The 13,505-nt window shown below is 53.5% G+C and overlaps 1 protein-coding gene and 1 long non-coding RNA gene across 3 annotated transcripts in view; one reads left to right on the top strand and one right to left on the bottom strand.

Annotated features, from left to right (window-relative positions):
- Positions 1-13,505, bottom strand: part of CACNA1B (calcium voltage-gated channel subunit alpha1 B) — a 216,485-nt gene that overhangs the window by 52,288 nt on the left and 150,692 nt on the right. The window contains exons 21-24 of the mRNA XM_070799820.1: positions 10,727-10,853; positions 7,981-8,110; positions 7,638-7,697; positions 4,980-5,086 (exon numbers count right to left, since the gene is read on the bottom strand). Coding sequence (XP_070655921.1) covers positions 4,980-5,086; positions 7,638-7,697; positions 7,981-8,110; positions 10,727-10,853 — 424 coding nt within the window. The remainder of the gene's footprint in view (positions 1-4,979; positions 5,087-7,637; positions 7,698-7,980; positions 8,111-10,726; positions 10,854-13,505) is intronic.
- On the top strand, positions 5,376-11,507 carry LOC139185940 (uncharacterized). 2 transcript variants are annotated; one of them, XR_011569547.1, is made up of 4 exons: positions 5,376-5,578; positions 7,062-8,222; positions 8,601-10,728; positions 10,840-11,507. It is a non-coding gene; the product is annotated as an uncharacterized lncRNA (long non-coding RNA). The 2 variants fall into 2 exon arrangements; XR_011569546.1 differs by having other exon boundaries at positions 7,062-10,728.

The raw sequence follows: 13,505 nt of genomic DNA, 5'->3' as shown, positions 1-13,505 counted from the left end.
CAGGGAGCCTCCTGGAAGGGCTGGCCTGCCTGCCTTTCCCTGCTGGTGGAGGGAGGGAGGGTTCACGCCACCAGGACTGAGCCTGATGTCAGGGAAGCGCCCAGCTGACTGTCATGCAGAGGCAAGAGCAGCAGGACCTATCAAGGCTGTGGCAAATGCGGCTGAAGTCCCTCCTTCTGACCCTTCTGACCCTTCACCGCCTGCCGTCTGCCCCTGTAACACGGCAGCATCTGCTCCTGCCTCAGAAACATTAAAACAGACTAACAGTGGCTGTAAATTAAACAGGTGTCTGCCTGGTTCTTCCTGGCTCCACGGCAAACCCCATCGGTCTTTCACCCACCACAAGGCATTTAACATGACTCAAGTTATATAGAGACATTGGTGAGGAGACTTCTACAAAACTGCAAAAATGGTATGTAGGATAACTATAACTCTTATGATTATGTGTCTAAAATATTGCTGGTTCATTAACGTTCTTCCAGATTTTAAGAAATCTTGTCCCTTAAGCTGTCAACAATTTGGTAAGATATACCTTTGTGAACTTCCCCGGAGGCCCAGATGGTAAAGCGTCTGCCTACAAAGCGGGAGACCTGGGTTCGATCCCTGGGTTGGGAAGATCCCCTGGAGAAGGACATGGCAACCCACTCCAGTATTCTTGCCTGGAAAATCCCATGGACGGAGGAACCTGGTGGGCTACAGTCCATGGGGTCACAAAGAGTCGGACACGACTGAGCGGCATTTACTTTACCTTACCTTTGTGAACAAAGATGAAACATTTACTTTTTATCCCTGATTCCTTCAGAATTCAGAGTATTTCAATGAGTATTCTGACTTCCATGACAATATATTTATTCGCATAAGTTCAATAAGAACCTATTCTCCTTCTCTAGGACACAACTGGAAACACTGGCCATATGACCAAGGCTTTGACTGACAAGGGGCCGCAGGTACAATCTGATGGCCATGTCCTCGGCTTGGTTTCCTGGCTTTGAAAGCTTTTGAGAGTTCAGTCTGAAACTCCTTATGAAAATTAGCAGCAACAAAGCAGTCTCAAAAAGCACTTAAATGATCGGCCACTCTTCTCGCAGCACTTATCTAAATAACCAGACCAAGTTTAATACAAACAAGTTACTTTTACTGAGATTATCTTTAGTTTTTTTTTAAAAAAGGGAGTATTATAGAGAGAAAAAATATGTTTGCCCCTCCATCGATATTAGATTCTAGTCCTAATAATTGTTTTTGAGGTTTTGCTGTATACCTACAAACTTGTCTGGATCCTGAATTCTTCATTTCCTCAAATATCTGGCTCTGACTTAACAAACTCATGTTTCCAGTTTTCTTCCACCCCTCTAATTTGAAATCAATCAGAACAAAGACTGCCCCACAATCCCCTTGGAAGAAACTGCACCTCACTACCCAGGTCTTCCTCGCTACCCAGATGGCAGTGAGCCTCAGAGACTGGAACCCTGAATAAAAATTTCAGACCTGAAGAAGCCCCGCATCCCCTCCCTGGGCTGATCCCCTACACTGGTTTCTCAAATCCTGGAGCAGAGACAGGCAGCAGGCCTCAGAGGGCCCCTGCGACAGTGTCCAGCAGGCCAGGCCCCTGCTGGCTTTAGCAGGCTCGTGCTGGACCAATCCCAGATCCCCAGCGCCAAGGCTGGGGCTGCCTCACTCCTGCTGCTCTGCCCAGGGCTGATTCCAATCTGTCCCAACTGAGTAGATCTGATTTATCTCCACTCACTAGGAAACCCCACAGCAGTACCATCTTTGCAAGACATTTAGGGAAACTCCTTATTTCATGACAGAAGATTCTCTTTCCAAATACATTAAAAACCTAAGTGACCCCTGCCTTAAATGGGTAAACACAGTAAACCCTGTGAGCAAGTCCATCACTTGGTTAGGAGCAAATGTGCACAAGATATGATCAGAACCTTTCCTTAACTCTTGCAGACACTGCAGAGTCCCCTGCTAAGACATCAGCTTCCCAGGAGACACCCTTAGACTCTGGCCAAGGTTGGTCCTAATAATAGAATAGCCTTCGGTTATCTTTAGCAGAGCAATAAATTGTCTATGCTTTGGCCAATACCACCTACGGTACCTGGATTAACACTTCTGGGGAAGTTGAAAATCGGTTACATCAGATCACGGAGCCAGCTACTTGGCTCAAATCTGTGACTTCTTCATGGGATCTTTCTTTGATTAGGGGACCATGACCTGGGCACCATCACTCCAAAATACACTTCAAACATTAGGAATTATCCTGTTTATAATGCCCCTGATATGTCTGTCATATTCTCTCAAAAACTTTAAATACATGTTTGTAGCTGACAGCCTAAGTAAGTGGTATCCATTCTGACTGGAATGTCGGAAAAGAAGCAAAGAAAATGACCAACATGAGGATTATAAACCTAAAACTGTGATCTGTGTGACTGTCATAGGGATTAAACAGATACATCATGACCTGCGGATACCATGTCTAAGACCAAAGCTGCAAAAACTACACGACACGAGCGGAGCGTGGTGCTGACACCTGTGAGTACACAGGACCGCCTGCCACATCAGTGACAAAGGGTGCTGCGGCCACGAAGCCACCACATGGCAGCTGACAGTGAGCCCTCGGGACACTAGGGTGGAGTCAGGGTGTCCCGCATCGAGCAGTGAGCCAGCCCCCGTCAGCGGGACACCCCGAGGAGACTCAGGAGGAGAAGGGCAGGATACTGGCCCCAGATAGCTGAGGTGCACATCAAAGAAATGACTTCAGTGAGCCCAGACTCTCGTATTTCCCATATATAGGAAAGCACTAAATTCCTTAAGATGCCTAGTTTTCTTCAATTAACAGTAATCTTTTGATATTCTGACTACCAGGTCTCTGTTGCAAAAACTCCTACGTATCGTGGCTCATGGCTCCCCCTTGCCTCTTTGGTACAGTCTCTCAGAGTTATCTGAGATGTTGTGTCCCAGGCTTAAGTCCTCGGTTTTGTCAGCCAGATACAAGGTAACTCTCAGCTTACAGGTTGTAAATTTTTTTCAGATGTCAACTACAAATTGACACTTGTCATCTTCTTCTGCAAGGATTAAATCATGAGCTGCTGCAGCTGCTGACTTTCAGCACCTGCCCGAAAGGAATTCCAGGCGGAGAGCACAAATGAGGCCCTCGGTGCTCTACGAAAAACTGGCAGAACAGCTCTTCAGACAGATATTTCCAGGAGTCGATTTTATGAGCCCAATTCTTGCATCTCGTCATATCTGGAAAAGCACTAAAATCCTTCATGGCGATGACTGCTCCTCATCACGAGCAGAAACCTTCTGTAAAATGTATGTGCTTGATTGCATGTATTCCCCTTTGCCAAAACCACATATTTACTGACCTTTTCCCCTACTTCTTTGGAGCAGTTTCTCAGAGCTATCTGAAATGCTATCTCCCATGACATAGTCCGCATTTTGCCCCAAATAAAACTTAACTTGCAACTCTCACATTGTCCTTTTTAAGTCGGCACAGTGGACACACCTAAAATTTTTATCACATCTCTCAGTTGGGTTGACAGTTTGATCAGAAGGGGAGAACTGTTTAAAAAAAAAAAAAAAGGAGGGTAAGAGAGAGAAAGGAGGAGGAGAAAAATGAAGGAGAAGAAGGAAAAATAAAAAGAAACAGGACCAAAGTGCAGCCACTTGCCCACAGGAGAGCAGACCAGGACTTATTACAGTTTTAACCTTTCCCAGGAATGAAATTTCTGGAATCACCTGGTGAGCACCACTGAGGTAACACTGCCTAAAGCAATCCTTTCTTTCCTCTAGTTAAAACCTTGTCTGGCTCCCTGACTATGAAGGCCTTCCATTTTACACAGCTCCCATCATGTACAGCCTATCTAACTACTAGATGGGATGCTGCCTGTCTCACAAATCACTGAATAAACCCAATCAGACCTTCAGATTCACTCAGGTGAATTTTGTTTTATAACAACGAGGGTCAGAGATGCTGGGCATTTCAGGGAAGTATGGAAAGGAAAGAGCAAAGAAAGCCCTATTTCCAGAGGAGACAAGTGGGAAAGTGTCTCAGGATATCCAACATCCTGGCAGCTGGGGTCACACAGCTCCCACCCAGAGTGGGCACTGCCCTCCAGACCCAGGTGCCCAGCCTCCAGCACTCAGTCAGGATGCCCTGCTCACCAAGGAGGGGCCATGCCCAGCCCCAGCCCCCAACCCAGCCCCCAGAGGTGAGGTGGGGACATGTGGCTGGGGGACATGGCTCCTGGCAGCATGCAGCCCAGATGGTGGAGGAAATGAGCAGAGGTGAGGCATGGTGATGAAACGGCCCACGTGGGGTCGCAGCGTGCTGTGATGTGGGACAGTGTGAGGGGACAGAGGGAAGGCATTACCCCATGAAGCTCCTACCGAGAGTCCAGCAACAGGAGACAAAGAGAAGAGAGTCAGTGAGGAGGTCTCCCCATGGGCTCAGAGATGACCCCAACCCTCAGGATCGCTGTGCATCGAGGAGCTTACTTATGTCTTTGTCTAGGTAAGCAACCACCTCCCCAGCATCTGCCCCCAGCTCCACCCAAGCCCCACCCACCACCATGCAGGGTCTGAGGGAGCCAGTCTAGGCCCAGCCACAACAGGGCTGAGTGTTGCTCACTAGGAGCCACAGGAAACAGAGGCGCCCCCAGAGGAGGGGAGACACCCAGCCGCACCCACTTGCACTGGCTGACCAAGTAGTGCAGCCCCCTCAGGGCACCAAGAGCTTTCTGTCGGACGCAGGAGGCAGACACCTTAAGGCAGAGCCTGCCTATCCAACTTCAGAACCACAGGGTATGGCAGGGTCGACAAGCCCTGAGGTCCTCCCAGCCCCACAGTCGGCCCCAAGCGGACAAGGACAGATGAGAGACAGCGTGGGGCCGGGGGCCCTCCCTCCCCTCCCCCACACTTATCACAGCTCTGGGGGTGCAATCCAGCAAGTCAGAGCAGACCCAGGTACTTACGAGAAGGCAAACGCCACCAGGGCCCCACTGACCACAATGAAGTCCAGAATGTTCCACAGATCCCGGAAGTAGGCACCGGGGTGCAGCAGCAGTCCCAAATCGATCATCTTTAGGGGAACAACACATTTTAAGGAACAGAATGTTTCGGAAAAGAAAGGTAGAGCCAGAGCCTAGAGACCTGCGGTGAGAGGAAGGATGCTGTTTCATGTTCCACGCCACCCCCCCAGGGAGGGGTCACGGTCCCGGACGCATCTGTCAGGGTGAGGAGCCACGGCTCAGGTCACGTCCCCCCAGGGGAGAGGACACAATCCAGGGCGGGTCTGTCAGGGTGAGGAGCCACGGCTCAGGTCACGTCCCCCCAGGGGAGAGGACACAATCCCGGGCGGGTCTGTCAGGGTGAGAAGCCACGGCTCAGGTCACGTCCCCCCAGGGGAGAGGACACAATCCAGGGCGGGTCTGTCACAGTGAGGAGCTGCCACTCAGGTCATGTCCTGTCAGGGGAGAGGACGGGGTCCCGGGCACATCTGTCAGGGTGAGGAGCCACGGCTCGGGTCACGTCCCCCCAGGGAGGGGTCACGGTCCCGGGCGTGACTGTCAAGGTGAGGAGTCACGGCTCAGGTCACATCCCGTCGGGGAGGGAGTCACAGCTCAGGTCACATCCTGTCAGGGGAGGGGTCACGGCTCAGGTCACGTCCTGTCAGGGGAGGGGTCACGGCTCAGGTCACGTCCTGTCAGGAGAGGGGTCACGGCTCAGGTCACGTCCTGTCAGGGGAGGGGTCACGGCTCAGGTCACGTCCTGTCAGGGGAGGGGTCACGACTCGAGTCACGTCCTGTGGGGGGGGGGTCACGGCTCAGGTCACGTCTGTGGGGGGGCGGGTCATGGCTCAGGTCACGTCCTGTCGGGGAGGGGGGGGGTCACGGCTTAGGTCACGTCCTGTCAGGGAAGGGGTCATGACTCAGGACACGTCCTGTCAGGGGAGGGGTCATGGCTCAAGTCACGTCCTGTCAGAAGAGGGGTCACAGCTCAGGTCACGTCATGTCAGGGAAGAGGTCACGGCTCAGGTCACGTCCTGTGGGGGGGGGGGTCATGGCTCAGGTCACGTCCTGTGGGGGGGTCACGGCTCAGGTCACGTCCTGTCGGGGGGGGGGGGGGGTCACGGCTCAGGTCACGTCCTGTCAGGGAAGGGGCCACGGCTCAGGTCACGTCCTGTTGGGGGGGGTGGTCACGGCTCAGGTCACGTCCTGTGGGGGGGGGGTCACGGCTCAGGTCACGTCCTGTCGGGGGGGGGGTCACGGCTCAGGTCACGTCCTGTCAGAAGAGGGGTCACGGCTCAGGTCACGTCCTGTGGGGGGGCGGGTCACGGCTCAGGTCACGTCCTGTCAGGGAAGGGGTCACGGCTCAGGACACGTCCTGTCAGGGAAGGGGTCACGACTCAAGTCACATCCTGTCAGAAGAGGGGTCACGGCTCAGGTCACGTCCTGTCAGGGAGGGGGTCACGGCTCAGGACACGTCCTGTCAGGGGAGGGGTCACGGCTCAGGACACGTCCTGTCAGGGGAGGGGTCACGGCTCAGGTCACGTCCTGTTGGGGGGGGTCACGGCTCAGGTCATGTCCTGTCAGAAGAGGGGTCACGGCTCAGGTCACGTCCTGTGGGGGGGGTCACGGCTCAGGTCACGTCCTGTCGGGGGGGGGGGGTCACGGCTCAGGTCACGTCCTGTCAGAAGAGGGGTCACGGCTCAGGTCACGTCCTGTCAGGGTGCTGACATGGCTCAGTTAATGGCCTCTTAAAGCCTCAACAGGCATTTGGATCTCCACGCCCTTGACCCCAGTGACTCCGCACGGCCAAGACTGGCTGAGATCCTGCCGGGCCTCCAGCTCCTCTGGAGCCTGAGTGAGTCTCCTCCTCGCTGGGCTCCAGGCACACCGGCCCCGAGCTCAGCGCCTGCAGACCCTCGGAGGGTCAGCCCCGCTGGGCAGGCCGTGCTGTGGAGCTGCCCTTCTGCAGCGGTGACTTCTGGAGGTGTCTTCCTGTTTCTGGGCCTCAGTGTCCTTGTTTGTAAAATGCAGTAACACCTCCCCCAGGGATTCACAAGAGAAGTGGAGTGAGCACGCACAGAAGCCACCCGAGCCACCACGCGAGCACGCCCTCCCTCCTCGAGCTGCACCTTGGGGACGCGCACAGGCCCTCGGGGGCACCGAGGACCAGGGCCACACAGCAGGTCGTGCTTCACCTGCAGTCGGGCACCGGGAGTCCTCGCCGCCCACCTGCTGCAAGCTTTGAGCCTTGAGGCCACCATCCTGTCCTCACTCTCCTTCCTCTACTGAGGTCCCGGCCTCCCTCTCTGCTGAGACAACCCCGCACGACCTGGGCTCATACCACACAGGAGGGGGAAGCCTGTCTGCCTCAGAGAGAAGGCCTCTGTGAGCAGGTAGTGGAGACCAGGCCCAGCGCTCACGAGCTCTCCTGAGGCTGATATAACACTGTGGGGAATCCTTAGCACATGTGACCTCGTGTCTCCACAAAACACAACCTCTGCAGGTGGGCTCGTCACCCACACATGTGTGCACGCCCAGGGCACACTCGCCACATGCCTTCATCTCAGTCACGAGGGGGGATGAGCAAAGCCCTGCAGTCACCAAGGCAACCACACATCTCACCTTTATCACCATCTCAAAGGTGAAGACACCTGTGAAGATGTAGTCCATGTACTTCAGCACCTGGAACCAAAAAGAGGCTTTTTTCAAGGGCAAGGCAGGAAGCTTGAGCCGGGGCCAGTTCAGCAACTCCATGTCTTCTTCCAGGAGCCTGAACAGATAACCCATCAGCCTGGGGTCATGGGGAAGTGAGGGGAGGCTTGGCCAGCGTCCCATGGGAGGGTCCCCTTCAGGGACGGTCTTCACTGCATCCTGGACACATCCCCAGACCTTCAGCCCCACACTCTGATGGGCAGACAGGGCCCTGACAGCACCAGCCCCTCCACAGCCCAACAGCAGCACTCACGTTGTTCCTGGGCGAGTCTGTCTGCACAGGATCCTCCGCAGCCAGGGCAATGCTACTCAGGGCAATGACCACGAGAATGACCATCTCGAAGTACCGCATGGTCACAATGTAGTGGCAGAAGCGGCGGAGCCTGGAAGGCAAAGCACGGGTCAACACAGGCTGATGGAGGGCCGGCCCGGCCCCTCCCCACGGAAAGAGCTGAGTTCTGCTAAACGTCCCTCTGTTCAGGTGACAGCAGCCAGGTGACTGATGGGGACTAAATTCCTGGGAGTGAACGGGAGTGGTGGAAGGCTACAGAAACCCCAGGCAGGGCCAGCCACCATGGCTCACAGGCCAAGTTGGTCTGGCCCTTTTGCTACAGTTAGTTCCACTGGGGGCCAGCCAGGGCTGCCTGTCTATGTGCTGTGGGGCTACCATGCCCTGGACAGGCTTCCAGCTCTGCTGTGGGTGGGGTAGGAGCCGAGCACCAACAGTCCCCGAGCAGCCCTTCTTGAACCCTAGTGCTGGGCGCGGCACCCTCGTCTGAGCTCACAGAGATGCGTGTGCACACCTGCCCCTCAGTCACCTGTCTGCCTCCACTCGCTAGTCAGCACCACCGATGACTGTTCTGATCTGTTCAGGTACATCCTGGCCTGGGACACAGTGGCGACCAAGATACCACTGAACAGCGTAGACAGAAATCAATAGGACATGCTCAGATGTTGACAAACACTACGACACAGCAGGAGACGGTGACCAGCAAGGCCTCCCAGGGGGACAGTGAAGCCAAGCCTGGGTGACAAACACACCGCACAGACAGCACTTCTGCCCCCTCAAGAGACGTGCTCTCAGCCCCTCCTGCCCCACGGGCTCGGCCTCCGCCCGCCAGCCCTGCCACCTCTCCTCTCACCAGCACCGTGTTCCCAGGGACACCACGTCTCTGTCCCTTCCTGTCTGCTCCTCGTCCCAACCACCGCTTCCCAGCTGTAGCCCCCTCACCCCCAAGCTGCTCCTCCAAGCCCCCGCGTGCCCTGCTGGCACGTCTCCCTCCAAACTGAGACGCTTTCCTTCCACCCCCACGACGCTCCATCGCAGGCTTTCTTCCGTCCCAGCCCCTCTTTCTTTCAAAGCAACACTACCAGTCCATCTTGTGGCTGAGTTTCCACCCCTCCTCAGACCCTCAAGTTCTGCTGGCCACATGCCACCCGCCAGCTTCCCCGGGCTCCGGGGCACAGCCAGGCCTCCAGCCATCAAGCAGAAACCCTGGCTGTCATCCTTCACAACGCTGCCCCCTTCCACCTCTATTTTGCCCTCAAATCCTGCAGATTCTGCCTCTAAAATTCCTCTCCAAGCGCTTCACTCCCAAACCTCTCCACTCTGAGCACCCTCCTCCAATCGCCACGACCACCTTCCAAACGGTCTCTCTGTCTCATCTCCATTCTCCCCACCAAAGGGCTCCAGTGCAGTCTGACCGAGACTCACCCCAGCGCTCACAGCCTCTCCAGCTTCTCTGGGTTCTCATGTCGTCCCACTTCTCCACAGAACACACATCGGCCCTGTGTGCCTCTGTGCTTTTCCACCCAACTGCCTTCAGCTGTTCGGAGCCCCAGGTCTATCATGTCGAGACCATCGCAAGCTCTCTCCGCCTGTTGAGAACACTCTCTCCTCCCTCTTCACCTCGACTCTCACCCTTCAGCTTTCAGCCGAGATCTCTCCCTCCCTCCAGGAAGTCTCCCAGACACCAGACCTCCCTGCCCTACCTACCCACACTGTACTCACATGATGGGCACACCAGTCAGTGCTGGAGGCAGGGGCCATACCTGTCTCTACCACCATCTCACTCCCAACCCCTAAAGAATGAGCTCCCCACACTGGCGTGCTGAGCAGAGGAAGGAGCGGAAGGCGGGCGGCCAGAGCTGGTGGACAGACTGCTAGATGACCGAGGGCAGAGGGGCCGGCTGGACATGGGAAAGGGGTGAGTCGGCAGTCCCTCGGACGCTGCTGCTGCACCCCCGTGGTGAGTTCCACGTGGGGTCTGCCTGCACCCCCCGCCTGGCGGGCTCCCCTCTCCTTCCTCGGGCTCCACTCCCACTTCAGCGCCGCAGCGCCCCGTGCACACCTCCAGCCCCCGCTCTGTGCTTCCTCCTAGCCCTTCCCACCATGTAGGGGCTTCTGTGCCCCTCAGTGCCCTGTCTGCTGCCTGCCTCTCCACTGTCCCGTAGCTTAGAGGACAGGCGCTCATCGGTGGCTCATCACTGCGGTTCCCAGCACCTAGAACACTGTCTGCACACCGGTCGAGCTAATGAAGCAGCTGGACTGGCATGTGGATGCGTGACATGTGGGGACCACATGACGTAAACAGAGGGGAGAACACTAGACAGACGTGTGAGTGACTGCGACGCGCGTCCGTGGGCTCCAGGGGAGGGTGTGGATCAGCGTGCGACTGGGTGCGTGTGCGCAGAGGCGACCTACGGCTGCACTGGGGGTTAGAAGCAAGGCCCTGGGATGCCTGTCTGGGGTAAACCCCAGCTCGGCACTGAGACGGATGGGCGATACGTCTGGACGCCAGCCTTCCCTGTGGCTCCATGTCCTCATCCGCAAAGTGAGGCAACAGCAGAACGTGCTCTGTGGGAAGCTGTGATGACCTATGAAGACGCTAACACACGCAATGGCTGGGTCACGTCTAGCACGCCTGCTGTCACAGGCACATGGCTCGCAGGCCGTGGATAGGAGACAGCGCAGGACCTGGGCTGGTGGCAAGACTCACAGGTTGGTGGGGCTCAAGCAGAACATGGAGCTGTACGGGACAATGGGTCGGGGGCCACTCCTCATCACGTCATCAGCTTCCACCTCCTTCTTTCCTTCTGCTTGGCTTTCCAGGTCCACGTTACCACCTACAAGCACAAAGCCACCAAGTTAGGGGTGCAACTCATAAACTCACACCATGCAGGCCACCCCTGAGCAACACCCTCCAAGCTCCAGCCCCACAGGCTCATGGACCCATCCAGGGAAGGGCATGAGGCCAAGAACACAGCTTCACATGAGGCCCCGTCTGATCACAGCCAGATTGCCACTGAGGTGGGTAATGGCCAGGCTGAGCCAGCTCTGAGGATCTGGCTGTCTGCTGCAAAGACCCAGAGACCCTTCCTCACCTCTCCCTCCACCAGGGTCTCTGGGGAGCAGCACCAAGCCTGGTGGGCATCCCTGGCTGTGGACACCTCTGCCTCCCTGTGTGTGTGAGTGCTCAGTCGTGTCCGACTCTTTGCAACCCCATGGACTGTAAACCTGACAGGCCCCTCTGTCCATCGGATTTCCTAGGCAAGAATACAGGAGTGGGTTGCCATTTCCTATCCTAGGGGACCTTCCCAATCCAGGGATTAAACTCCAGTCTCTTGTGTCTCCTGCATTTAGTAGGCGGATCCTTTACCACTGCGCCACCTGGGGAGCCCTCTGCCTTACCAATATACACTTAACAAAGATTTTTTTTCTGCTTAAAAGAATGGAACAAAGATGCCAGAGCCTGGATGGAAATACTTCTCCTGAAATAAATTTACTATAACAACAACAGAACTCATCAATAAATCAAAACCAGGAAATAATAATAAATTATATTAATAAATAATATATATATAATATATAAAAATATATAATAATAGTAATATAAAAATAATAATATATATAAGTAATAAATGATAAATCAAGGAAATAATAAAGTAATAAGTAATAAATAATAAATCAGGAAAACAAGGAGAGGATCAAAACAAGAGCTACAACCAAGGAGATTCATTGTTGGAAACAGTTTATTTAAAAAAGAGACCTGACAGAAACAAAAACTTCACTGAAACAGAACACAATCAAGCCAGATGACCAGATATGGGTCGCTGGAGCGGGGGATGAAGAAAGGAGCAGGATGTTCACTGAAAACAACCATGTGCTGGCTGGCCCGGGTGCTTCACCCTCACGACAGCACTTACTGGCGTGTGTTAGTACCTCCAGGTTTCAGATTAAGAAACAGGCTGAACTGAAGAATCACCCGCTGGGGACAAGACCGAGCAAAGCTGGGTTGGGCAGGGAAAGTGAGGCACCACAATAAACTGCTCCCTCCAGGGGGCTGAAGGAGTGCAGTGGCAGTGCCCCGGGCTTCTGGGAAAGCACAGGTAAGTCGTCTCTGGCAAGAACATCCCCCATCTGCCCGCAGAATCCCCACTGACCGAGGTAACTGTTGCCAGCTTGAAGAGAACGCAAGCCTAATGTCCCAAGGCGTCCACCATGTAGAAAGAATTTCTGTGCTAGAGCTATGTAACCATCCTCGAGAGAACTGAAAAAGCAGCCAAACAATTCTTTTTCTATAGGGCTTAATTATCTCATAAAGCCTGACTCAGAAAGGGTGCATTATGGTCAATTATATATGAACTCATATCAACAAACACAAAAAGAAGGGAGGTACGTGAAAGACAGCAGAAGCTAGTAATAGATGTATAATTCCCAAGGGACTTCAGATATATGCGCCTTTAGATGAGGACTGTAAAAGAACTAAAGAACTGAATATAAATATGCAAAGAAATTTAAAAAATGAGTCTTTAAAAAGTGAACAAGCAATAGAAGCCTATAAAAGTGGCCCAGCATTTCCATGGCCTATGACAGAGAGGCTTATTACAAAGGACTCAACCTCCTACTATAGACAATCATAAAAGCAGAACAAAAACATGTAACTGCTTAAAGAACCTGAGAAGCAACAGTCCTTGGGAGATACCTGTGCCTGGGGGCCGCTTTCCCATTTGTAGAAGCAGAAAGCAGCACCCCTACTGGGAGGAGTGATGAAAGACTGGAGGTGAGGATGATGGACTGTCTGGGAATAAGGGGCAAAATCCCAGAGGGGAGAAAAGGACAGAAAAGCGAGGCCCCCCCTCAGTCCCCACAACTCCCCTCCGGTCTCTGCTGTACTGGTGTAAGGCAAGGCTGGTCTCTACTGGGAGCAAAGGGTCTCAAGGCAGAGGCAGGGCTGAAGGCTTGATACTGGGAACAAATGCAAACAGATTCAACTGTGCTATCATTTTGCATTCAGATTATTCTTGTTTTTATTAGTGTTCTGGTTAAAGAGTTGCCATACCTTGAATTATTTAATAAGGCCTATTATTTTCAACACATGGCATTTTTAGAAATGCATGTATAATGTTATAGCAGGAAGGTCTATACTTTAGGAAGATAGAAAATGATATTAAAGGAAAGTCTGTAACGTAAGAAATCAGTAAATCTAAACACAGTCTCTATAAAGTTGTTGGGAAGGAAGAAAATTTTATTCTACATTCCTAGGTTCTTCTGACTGGCCTAAGAATTAAATTGACATGAGATTAGTAATATGAAAAAATATAGCAACCACACATCTGTGAGAGGTTCAGACAGAAAGGTAGAATGAGGTGCATATATATATCACCCTGAGCTAAACAATGGGGGCCTCTAAGGAGGCAACATAAAACAGAGCAGATTTTTGGTTATTAAAATAGGTGCTTGCCCTTCCAAAGAGATGGGGCCACTTAGATAACACG

Source organism: Bos indicus, chromosome 11, assembly GCF_029378745.1.
Source record: "Bos indicus isolate NIAB-ARS_2022 breed Sahiwal x Tharparkar chromosome 11, NIAB-ARS_B.indTharparkar_mat_pri_1.0, whole genome shotgun sequence".
NCBI classification, from domain to species: Eukaryota; Metazoa; Chordata; class Mammalia; order Artiodactyla; family Bovidae; genus Bos; species Bos indicus.
The sequence above is the reverse complement of the archived record's forward strand: the minus strand, read 5'-3'. Positions and strand labels throughout refer to the sequence as shown.